The sequence below is a fragment of the Rhodamnia argentea genome, chromosome 3 (genome assembly GCF_020921035.1).
Source record: "Rhodamnia argentea isolate NSW1041297 chromosome 3, ASM2092103v1, whole genome shotgun sequence".
In the NCBI taxonomy this organism is placed as follows: Eukaryota; Viridiplantae; Streptophyta; class Magnoliopsida; order Myrtales; family Myrtaceae; genus Rhodamnia; species Rhodamnia argentea.
In genome coordinates, this window is record NC_063152.1 from 27,953,736 (window position 1) to 27,965,095 (window position 11,360).

Consider the following 11,360-nt stretch of genomic DNA (forward strand, 5'->3'; position numbering starts at 1 on the left):
TGAAGGGTTGGGTCTAATAGTATATATTAATGGACTCGAATTTAGGCATTTTTTTTTTTCTTTTTTAAGATCTCAAAATTGAAGGTATCGGAATTTTGTTGCGCACTCTTAATAATACCCAATATTATAAATAAAATGATAAAATATAGAATATTAGTAGGGGTAAGCGGTTTCAAGTTTCAAGGTCTATACGGGTTTTACCTATTATTAATTGAATTGTTATAGTGATCCGTCACATTTAATGACAACTATTTACTGTTATAATTCAACGATCACAATTCATATTTAGACGCATAAGTAAATATGAAAATATTAACCGAATACAAGTCTCATTAATAAATATCGCTGAAAATGAAAGCTTAAACTAGTAGTTTCGAATTACATACTCGTCACACAAAGTCACGGCATACCATATGATCACGCGAAGAGATATACCAAGACAATCGTAAGAACTTGTTACGTATTACCTTACAAGTTCCATGTTCTATCTATTTAGAACCCACTCGTCGGAACAAGTTTCTCAATTTTCGAAATCTGGACAGAATTCCAATCGCTAAAAAAATTTCAGATTTCAAGTTCTAACGTGGAATCATGCCCTAACTATTAGGGGGGCTGTTTAAAAAAAAAAAAAATAGAGGGGAGAGAGGGATTAAGTGCAGTCACAGGTGGTTCATGTGCGGAAAGTAAACGGGGCATGAGGGTCACGCAATCTCATGTGCGTGTGTGTGAACCAGAAAGAAAGAAAGAAAGAGAGAGAGAGAGAGAGAACAAAAAAGCGACATGCAGAAACAGCGAAACAGAACGAACGACACAGGTACATTAAAAAAAAAAAAGAATAATAATTAAGAGAGAGAGTATAAAAATAAAAATAAAAGAGACCGTGCTTAACGTGACATCGTTTACTGCTAACAGCACTGACCTCGTTTTAAGCTTTTATTAAAAAGCAAAACCCCCCGCCCCGAAAAACCCCAAATCCTCCAATGACGTTTTCCCACCTCCTCCTCCCACGAGCTAACCACGGTTACGCTCTAACCCCAGGCCCCCTAACCCCGGTTCTCTCCTCCGGTTTCCTCCCCAATGAGCTCCAAAGCTACAAATCCCCCACCATCATACAACAACATACGCTTTTGCTAGAAAGAGAAAGCTTGAAGCCTCCTGCTTCTTTCCTCATTTTCTCGTGCCCCATTTTAACCGAAACTGTTTGTTTTCCGGGAAAATTCCTTCTGCTTCTCTTGCCCCCATCCCCCAATTGTGTGTGTCCCTCCAGCTTTTAAAAGGGAAAGGAGCAAGTGCAAATTTTTCACTCCGACCGCCCCACTCTCCGCGCCGCCCGGTTGCCCCCCCTCCCCACCACCACCTCCCTTTTGTCTTGTCCTGTGTGGCGATTGTCTCACGATCCCGTTTGACTCCCCCTGTTCCGCTGGTTTGTATCTCGTTTAGATTCTTGGGTTTCGTTTGCGCTTTTGCTTCCTGTTTCTTGGTTTTTTTTTTTCCATGCTTCCTAGTTGGTAATCGAGATCTGTAGTTATAGCCATGGCGGCCAAGTGCGAGGGGAAATTCGGGGCGATTCCTTTTCTAGCTGTCAAATGCGTGGGAATTTGGACTTCTCCTTAGGAAGCAAGGGTTTTGTGTTGCTTTGTGGGTTTCGCAAGCTGAGATTCGATCCGTGTTTTCAAGCTCGAAGAGATTTAGTGGCAAGGGTTGTGGGTTTTTTTTTATTATTATTTTTTATTTTTGTGGGATAGAGATGAAGATAGAGCTAGGTGTTGGGGACGGGCCGTGGAATGATGAAGAGAAAGCTATGGTTGCTGCAGTCTTAGGAACTCGGGCATTCGATTACCTGGTGTCCAGCTCCGTTTCGAATGACAATCTCTTGATGTCCATTGGGAGTGACGAGAATTTGCAAAACAAGCTCTCGGATCTCGTGGACCACCCCAACTCCTCCAACTTTAGCTGGAACTATGCAATTTTCTGGCAAATTTCGAGGTCCAAGTCGGGGGATTGGCTGCTGGGTTGGGGGGATGGGTCCTGTAGAGAGCCGAAAGATGGAGAAGAATCTGAAGCAACTCGGATTCTCAATTTGAGACTCGAGGACGAGGGCCAGCAGAGGATGAGGAAACGGGTGCTGGACAAGTTGCATACCGTCTTTGGTGGGTCGGATGAGGATAATTACGCTCTTGGTTTGGACCGGGTGACGGACATGGAGATGTTCTTTCTGGCGTCCATGTACTTCTTGTTTCCCACAGGAGAAGGTGGTCCAGGCAAATGTTTTGCTTCCGGGAAGCATGTATGGCTGACGGATGCACTCAAGTCATCTTCTGATTATTGTGTTCGGTCGTTTCTAGCAAAGTCTGCGGGGATTCAGACAATAATTTTGGTTCCGACTGACCTTGGGGTTGTAGAGTTGGGTTCAGTTAGATGTGTACCGGAAAGCACGGAGGTGTTGCAGACCATAAGATTGTCTTTCTCGACGAATTCATTCGTGTCGGCTAAGCCAATAGCTGCCTTACCTGCGGCGAACGAAAAGAAGGACGAAAATGCCTCCTACTCTAATTTGGCATTGGCAGGTAAGGGAGAGGGAATCTCCAAGATATTTGGGAAGGAATTAAGCGTAAGTAACAGTCATGGCCATTTTAGGGAGAAACTCGCCGTTAGAAAGATGGACCCCAGGCCATCGTGGGAAGCTTACCATAACGGAAGTAAACTCGCATTTTCAACTCCTAGAAATGGTACCCATGACACGAGCTGGGCTCATGCTCACGGCGTAAAACAGGTGAGTCCTGTTGAATTTTATGGTTCTCAACCCTCGGGCAGTAAGCTAGAGGAGCAGATGAATGGTGGTAGGAATGATATCGGATTGAGCCGCTACCAAACACAAAAGCAGGTGCAAATGCAAATCGACTTTACAGGTGCCACTTCAAGGCCTTCTGTGGTAGCCCGACCATTCACCGCCGACTCTGAGCATTCTGATGTTGAAGCTTCATGCAAAGAAGAGCAGGTTGGTGCAGCGACCGAGAAGAGACCAAGAAAACGAGGCAGGAAGCCTGCAAATGGAAGAGAAGAACCTCTCAATCATGTGGAGGCAGAACGGCAGCGACGTGAGAAGCTGAACCAGAGGTTTTACGCTCTTCGTGCAGTGGTGCCTAATATATCCAAGATGGATAAAGCTTCCTTATTAGGAGATGCCATTGCTTATATAACCGAGCTTCAAGCAAAGCTCAAAATCATGGAAGCAGATCGGGAGAGGTTTGGAAGCACTTCAAGAGATGCATCACTTGTCGAGGTTAATGCCAACGCGGAGCAATCAAACCAAGCTCCAGATGTTGATATCCAAGCTACTGCTGCTAATGAGGTCGTCGTGAGGGTCAGCTGTCCTTTGAATTCCCATCCCGCATCAAGAGTTATCCAGGCTTTCCAGGAGGCGCAGGTCACCGTTCTCGACTCGAAGCTTTCGACAGCCAATGATACCGTGTTTCATACGTTTCTGATAAAGTCGCAAGGGTCAGAACAGATGACAAAGGAGAAGTTAACTGCAGCATTTTCCCGCGAATCGAACTCCTTAGAGCCATTGTCGTCTGTTGGCTAACGGACGATGTTTTGCATATGCTATAGTGGATAGGCGTAATACATAGCGAAAGCCCCTTTGGAAGCTCGATCAGAGTTTTGGATTGCAGCAGAGTTTCCTTAAGGAGTGGTTGAAGCCAAAAGGAGAAAATGACTTCATGTTGACCAATTAGGACAGCAAAATTTACTTTCATTTTTTGTTTTTTTTTTCGTGGTAAACAATCCTCTCATAAGGAAATATTCTTGAAAGTTGAATTGAGTCTGTAACTCTATACCATTTGTGGTTGTTCTGAACATTAATATAGTTTCTCTTTTGATGGTTTACCCTCGTAGTTTTTGTATTCACTTTCTTTTCCTTAGTTCGTGTTCTCCGTCCAAAAATGTGTAGTTTGATGAAGTAATCAAAATGGAAGATGGGGAATCATTTTTGCATTTAACATGTAAACGAAGCAGTTGAGTTCCGAGTTGCCCTTTCTTCCTTTCCGTGCACTTTGTCCAGGCTCATCTTCTTTTTACCAGGCTTGGTTCCTGAAGTGCTCTTCCACTAAAGCAGATAGCTGTCTCTGTCGCCTGGTCAATTTGAAATTCCTTCCAAGTCAGGTGTGACCTGAAAGTACTCGCACGTTTTTCTCGTTGCTCCAAGGAAAATCTTTGTCATGGCCTCCGCTTTCTAGGAGGAATGAACCTGAATCTGGGGACTGAAATGTCCTGGTCACTTTCGCACAAAAGAAACGTGCGCTGAATGTTTGGTTTCATCTAGTGTGTTCCTTGTGGGCTGCATATTTTCCAGACAGTAGCAAGAGGGCCTCGCAGCCAGCATTGCAATGGCATGAATTTAGCTTACTTTTGGATATTGAATTCTGCAGGGCAGCTGCACAAAGAACATGTCGCGGCGCATAGACTTGTCACACACTGTCATTCTAGGCATCTATGACTACAAAACCCGAAATTGGTTCTAGTTTTCTACCTTGCAGCAAATGTAAGATCACGAAAGGTAAACTTGCTTATGACAGGCTACGACATTGTAAAGTTAATAAGGAAAAAACAGAAGGATTGCTGTACGCGCATTATGCGAACAATAGCACAATTCCAGTGCCAATACTTTCCTTCAACATTTTTTTTTTCCTTTTGGAAAGCAAGGCTTTGCTTCAACCTAGTCCAAGAAAAAGTAGAGACTGGATTAGTCGACATGTAATCTGCTTGCTGTCCGACACAAAATTCTCCCTCGGATCTATATTTGTGAATGAAAATGCCTTAGAATGGAAAAGAGTAGCGTCGATGATTTCTTTATGCTATGAATCTCCCTACACTTTCCACAGCAAGTGCCCACACCAAAATCCAATATAATACATAGAATCACCAACTTCATAAGTAAAGGTATTGGATAAATCCAGGCCCTCAGCTGAAAACTTCACAGCAAAGTGATCGCCTAATTCAAGATCTGCTGACATCAGCATCAATCCAGAAAAACAAGCATGTATACGGAGTGCTACTACTTGGAAGGGCTGTATATCCAAAAATTACTCCAGAATTGTCATCAGCAATGTCTCACGTCTGTTTGTGTAGGTAAAGTGAGATCTTCCCTAGGTAAAGTGAGATTTTCCGACTCTTTAATAAGATTGGCTTCCTTGTCAATTTTTCTACTTCGGCAATTCCTTGAAAAGTGTCCCTTCTTACCACAACTATAACAAACTACTGGCTTGCCAACTGTCTCAGATTCTCTCCATTTCAGAGATTTTTCCGAGTTCCTTGTATTGTTATCGCTGGATCTGACTTTACCTGATGGCTGAATTCCATAAATACCATGAGGTTCCTTGGACTTGTATTGATTTTGCATTTCTTCCTCAACCCTTAAATGATTCATCAGCACCTGGAAAGACATATTCTCGTAGTGCATCAACTTCAAGCAGAAATCCTTCCAAGATGGGGGGAGTTTAGATATGATGACACTGACATGGAAATTCTCATCTACAGAAATTCCAGCACCCACAATTGAATCTGCCATGCTGTTCAACTCTTGGACTTGCTCAACGACTGATTTACCATCAACCATCTCAAATTCAATATACCTTTTGACTTGCAATCTCTTAGTCCCATATTCTTCATAAAGATAAACTAGCCTCAGCCGTTCCCAAAGATCTTTTGCACTGTGAGTTTTCTGAGAGTATTTGTAGAAGAGATCATCTGACAGAGAACTCAATATGTTGCGACGGCAAATGTAGTCGTCATTCATCCATCTCTGTTCAGCATCTTTTACACGAGCAATTTCTCCACTGCTTGCTTCTGGTATTAAATTGGCCACTGGGCGTGGATCAGTGAGAACATATGCAATCTTTAATTGCTTCAGGAAAAACTCCATCTGTTGTGCCCAGTGGTGATAATTCTTTCCATCAAAACGATTAATCTCGATGGGAACAAGACCCTGAACTAATGTGGCCCTTGAGTTGGAAACATCATCGAGGGCAACATCAATGGTTTGCGGCCTGCAGCAATCAATTGATAAAAATCATTCAATGGCCAATCGGCAAAATGAGTTTGTAAGAAGAGCGCTCTTCGATAGAGTATGGAAGTATTCACTTATCATTGTGTATTGGTCAGGAAGGAATCACATAACTGTCTGTGGATTACATCCCTGAACTCTGACCATTATGAATATACATCAATAATCGCTTGGATTTCCAACGTGATATTCTCACCTTAAGTTCAACTCCATCTTTTTAATAGCTTCCTCTATTGTAGGGAGACTGCGGCTCAAAGCTGACCACTGGTCTTTTGTTAAGCTAATTCCTAGAATGCATCAGAACAGGCATAAATATTTGCATAGACTCGCTTTATGGCAAAAAAGGGAAAACTACAGATCCAGCAAAAGCATGGAAAAAAAAAAAATTCAGAAAAACATACGGGACTACAAAAATCTAGTGTGACAAAAGAAAAGTAAGTTCGCAATGTACAGCATTGACTCTTAATGACTAGGCCAACAAAGAAGCAAAAACAGTTCTTGGACCTAAAGATAAGCTATAGAAATCTTCTCAGATTTTTCATGGATGTGTCATTCTTCCATATAGGCGTGAGACAGGTAATGGATGTTGGAGGAGAGAGAGAAGCAAAAACACTTCTTGGACCTAAATATAAGCTATAGTAATCTTCTCAGAATTTTCACGGATGTGTCATCCTTCCATATAGGCGTGAGACAGAGGTAATGGATGTTGGAGGAGAGAGATAGAGCATTGACTCTTAATGACTAGGCCAGCAAAGAAGCAAAAACAGTTCTTGGACCTAAAGATAAGCTATAGTAATCTTCTCAGATTTTTCACGGATGTGTCATCCTTCCATATAGGCGTGAGACAGAGGTAATGGACGTTGGAGGAGAGAGAGAGAGAGAGAGATCTGTGTAACAGTGCTTTGATGCTTGAAGATATAGAGAAAAGGTTGAGGAAATGTATATCAAGCACTTCCTTACTTACTATGCCCATCTGACACTCATAACTTCCATGTATCTCTTGCCTCAGTAATATGGTAATATTTGACGTCTTGTTATCTTCTACACACAAAACAAATTCCCAAGCCAATGCAAACCCATAGAAAGCTCCAAAGGAGCTGCCATGCTGTGGGATTTCGATCTCAGCAAATTACAGTAAATATTTATAGTTAGAGGTCGAGAAACCACCACTACACATTTATACAAGTTTACACAGAGCAGCATTATGGAGTCAATACAAGAGAAAGAGAGGCACAATGTTGATTGAACCCAAAGAATTATACTGAGATGTACATACTCTTTTAGCAAAAGCCACTGAAGCAGTTGGAATTGCAGATATTAATGACATAAACACAAGTGTCAACTATATGCAACATCAAACAGTGATCAGATAAACCATTGTCATCAAAGCTTAGGCAAGCTCACAGGCAGCAAAGAGTAAGCAAGCCTATTCACAATTATTACACCTGGACCAGCTAGAATAAAAAGACGAGCATCATTGTAGATTTAGATAGAGGAGAGAATGTTATACATGTGCAATCACCTTTAGCACAGGGAAAATGCTTTCCATCTTTGATATAGTAGTCCCTCATCGATACCATATTTGTGCCTTTATAATCTTGAAGAGTCACATACCTCCTATCTGAAAGCTACACCAACATCAAATGATGATTTCAAAGTTGTTGATGTGGCTTATCCAATCACAGAATGTAAAATAATCAGTCAGCCACGAGAGGAATATAATGAAAATGTTACTAGGCAGTACCAACTGTTCTAACGGCAACACAAGTAGAGCCTTTAGAGGTTCTTGAGCTAAGTCCCAATTGCCAACCAAGGGAAACCATGAAAAATTCAAGGAGAGACATTACCCACCAAGTGAGAATCTAAAATGTTAGATTTAGAACTGCCTATTGCGCTTATCTACTACTGCCAAGTGAGAATCTACAATATTGGATTTGCTACTGCTGATAGGACTTTGTCTAAAACAGTTGGATTTCCTCCAATTATGACTCCTCGCCAGTCTTGTCCCCGTGTTACTTGCAGCCACAGGGCTTCAAAAGTAAGGACTCCTCTTTGATGCTCCCTAAGTTAGTTCTCAGCAAACTAGACAGCCGCAATGTAAATTTGCCTATTTCCCCATTTTCTTCAGCAAACAAAGAGAATGTATCTATTACTTCCCCCAATGTAGAACTGTCCTCTACAGAAGAATGCTGGAAAAAAATCTCCTTTTGACTGTCCGGTACAAGAGATGCTTGCGCGTGCGCAATCTGAACCTTAGAGAGATACATATAGGCACCTCTTCACAAACCCAGACAACCATGGCTTTCGAACACAATTTATGCAGCTGAATTCAATTTCACCATGAATTAGCAGACAAAAACTAAAGCGAGGACGAAGAAGTTCACTTTCTCTACATGCAGTCGATGAACGGAATTTATCCAAAACAGAACGATAGGGTTTCACTCTCAACCTCACAAATGATGCGTTCTCCACTTTCGCCGAGCTCCTTCATCACTCCCCTCACCGGTGCCTCTGCGGCGACGACGTTAACCTCTCCTGGGACATTCGGTTCGCCTTCCTCGCCCCCGTCCTTGTCCGCAGTGTCGGAGAGGAGAAACGACTCCAGGACGCTTCTTACTAGCTTCTTGCTGTCGATGTCGGAGAGATCGAAGCCTAGCTTCTCGGAGGCCTCATTCCGGAGCTTGAACTCGGTCATGGCTTCCATGTCAGCGTTCCGCAGTATCGCTATGACTGTTTCTTCGATCTTCTTTGTCGTCTCCATGCCTCTGGATGGGCGGGAGGAGCTCCTCAATTTGAGCTCTTTGTCCCTTACCAGCCCCGTTATATATCCTGCACTTTTTTAATTTAAAAAGGATGGTTTTCTCATATTTTGTTTATTATTATGTCGGTATGTCTTCGCTATATGTAACGGGACAGCCGGCCAAGAAACAGTTTCTACCTGGCAAGGAAATAAAAGGTTGGACCTTTAACCAATTCAAAGGCTCATAGACATTGAAAGACTTCGACCACTCGTGCAAAAGCTCTCGACAACCTTTAAGTACGACGTCCAGGTGTGTACCTTCGATAACGTTTGAAGACATGCTTTCCTATTCCCTTTTACTTGCGTACAACTTTGTTCACCGGTCACGCCCTCCACCTGTTTGTCAAAATGCTCGACTACTATGAAATATGCTTCTGCTTGCCTGGAGACTCGCATTATATATAGTTTCGTTTAGTTCCTCTCACCGGCTTTTGCATTGTTATATTTCTCCAGCCCAGCTTCCCCGGTAGTTTTAGCTCCTGGGGAATCAAGCTAGCATGTTGCTTCGTCGACTATCCACAAAGTTTGCTGTTTTGGGAAGACCCTTTTGCAGTAACACCAGAAATGATATAGCCACAACCATTGCCGAACTTAATAAGGTAAGGTAATCTATTCCAGAAAATTGAAAGAAAAATAACAGTAGGAAAAAGGTTCGGAGGCCGACAATAATCACAATGATGGAGATTTGGAGTAGATAGCATGCATTTTCCTGCAGCTTAAAATTTAATGTGATCAGCTGCGCTCTTGATTCGTCGTGTTATTTTGTCTGGTGTGACATTTTGTTGGTTGCTAACAGATTTTGGGATACATAATTGTCAATGTCTCGTCAGGAAATGGAAGTTGTTTTCGGTGAGCCACCATCAAATGGATTCGGCGCTTCTGAAGCGAATGGTGTTGGGACACAGGAAACCCAATCTATGTCTCAAGGATCTGAAGAACGTGCAGGCAGCTTGACGCACGTCGGCAATACAGGAGATGCTCAAATGGTTGATGTTTCTCCCAAAGTAATTACCAACCGAACTGCCACTGCCAGCTGCAAAGTCATGCTGGGGAAGACAGTGTTCAATTTGGTGTCCGCCAACCAGATGGCGAAGGGTGATGTCCTGAGCGTGGCCAAGATCGCAGGAATAAGTGGGGCGAAGCATACGAGCAGCCTCATTCCGTTGTGCCACAACATCCCGCTGACTCATGTTCGCGTTGATCTGAAGCTGAACCCTGACGACTTTAGTGTGGAAATAGAAGGGGAGGCCGCGTGTTCCGAGAGAACCGGGGTCGAAATGGAAGCGATGACGGCTGTGACCATTGCTGGTCTTACAGTATATGATATGTGCAAGGCCGGTTCGAAGGATATCCAGATTTCAAACGTACGACTTGAGCATAAAACTGGTGGGAAGAGCGGGGATTGGTTTAGAGGAAAGTGATGGTATTAAGAAGGAGTTTATCAGATATTTCCGGCTAAGGCTTCATTTTGACGCTCATATAATGAACATTGGTAAGATTGCCACCGATTCTCTGTTTCATCCAACCTTCTTTTGTATCATAATCTCGTGGACTGCGAGGATGGAATGAATCATCAAAAAAGCGAGGAGCTGCATAGTGGCCTCATGCTTCTTATGTTTGAAGGGAAGGCAACTCTGTTTTATCCACTCATAGCACATTATAGCTCAGGATCAAGTTTTTGGGTTGTTGGCAATTCAGTCAATTTGTTTCTTTAGATACTAATCCTCCGATAAAGCAAGGGACCAGATTAACTCCAGTTTGAGCACAAAGACCTCCTTTTTTTGGCTAGAAATTCCAAATCTTTTGTAAAAACGTTTGCGTAAATTACATTTCTCGACTTAACACTAATTTTTAGGTGAATCTCTGATTGTGCGACGATTAAACCTATAAGATGTCGAAGTAGGAAGTTTTCTTATCTTCCTTCTGTTCTTACTTATTCTTATATTCTACCTATACATAGGCTTGTTCTATGTTTGTATTTGTTGAGATTTTTATTATAATTTAATTAGATCTTAGTGTAAATGAAATGAATCATAAGTATGGAATCTTATTATACAATATGAAATGGTTGACAAACTGAAAAAAATGAGATAATTTGGAGTTGAATGCTAAGATTATGAATTGAAGTTATGGTAGTAGATCCACAATTTAACAAAAAAAAATGTTTGTGATTGTTCCAAAAGAGATGAAACAAAAGATACGCCAGAGCGAGGACGGTTTTCGTATGAGGTCTATTGTGTTATAGGAAGCTAGAAACTCATACAATTTTTCTCCTTTCATGTATTTTATCGAACTGTACGGATCTAAGCAATATCAATTCACACAAATTTATAGTCAAAATCAACTTGACTCGATCATGCAGGCGAGCATGATTTATCAAGATTGGGCTCAAGTCAACTTAATTTAGTTTTCAACGAACGTGAGCTTGACTTGAATCAGCTCAATCAGCAAGTAAAGTTTAAGCTCAAGCTTAGTTTGAACACGCTCTTGAGCTTG

General features: G+C 42.1%; 2 protein-coding genes across 5 annotated transcripts; both read left to right on the forward strand.

Moving 5' to 3' along the window:
- Positions 1 to 1,103: 1,103 nt before the first annotated feature.
- Positions 1,104 to 3,877, forward strand: LOC115753574 (transcription factor MTB1-like). Its single transcript, XM_030692235.2, has one exon. It carries the CDS (start codon positions 1,748 to 1,750, stop codon positions 3,584 to 3,586), a length of 1,839 nt encoding a protein of 612 aa, XP_030548095.1. The 5' UTR covers positions 1,104 to 1,747; the 3' UTR covers positions 3,587 to 3,877.
- A 5,094-nt stretch (positions 3,878 to 8,971) lies between these two features.
- On the forward strand, positions 8,972 to 10,750 carry LOC115753583 (cyclic pyranopterin monophosphate synthase, mitochondrial). 4 transcript variants are annotated; one of them, XM_030692251.2, is made up of 3 exons: positions 8,972 to 9,114; positions 9,323 to 9,463; positions 9,695 to 10,744. In XM_030692251.2, exons 2-3 carry the CDS (start codon positions 9,362 to 9,364, stop codon positions 10,283 to 10,285), a joined length of 693 nt encoding a protein of 230 aa, XP_030548111.1. In that variant the 5' UTR covers positions 8,972 to 9,114; positions 9,323 to 9,361; the 3' UTR covers positions 10,286 to 10,744. The 4 variants fall into 4 exon arrangements, with proteins under 4 accessions (XP_030548111.1, XP_030548113.1, XP_030548112.1 ...); XM_030692253.2 differs by having other exon boundaries at positions 8,982 to 9,020; positions 9,318 to 9,463; positions 9,695 to 10,746; XM_030692252.2 differs by having other exon boundaries at positions 8,984 to 9,114; positions 9,318 to 9,463; positions 9,695 to 10,746.
- The last annotated feature ends 610 nt before the right edge of the window (positions 10,751 to 11,360 follow it).

What these genes read in the sequence shown, in the direction of transcription:
- LOC115753574 (XM_030692235.2), top strand. Translation starts at nt 1,748, where the DNA reads ATGAAGATAGAGCTAGGTGTTGGGGACGGGCCGTGGAATGATGAAGAG.
- LOC115753583 (XM_030692251.2), top strand. Translation starts at nt 9,362, where the DNA reads ATGTTGCTTCGTCGACTATCCACAAAGTTTGCTGTTTTGGGAAGACCC. An exon ending in CCATTGCCGAACTTAATAAG is followed by an intron (nt 9,464 to 9,694) that starts GTAAGGTAATCT and finishes ATGTCTCGTCAG; the next exon opens with GAAATGGAAGTTGTTTTCGG.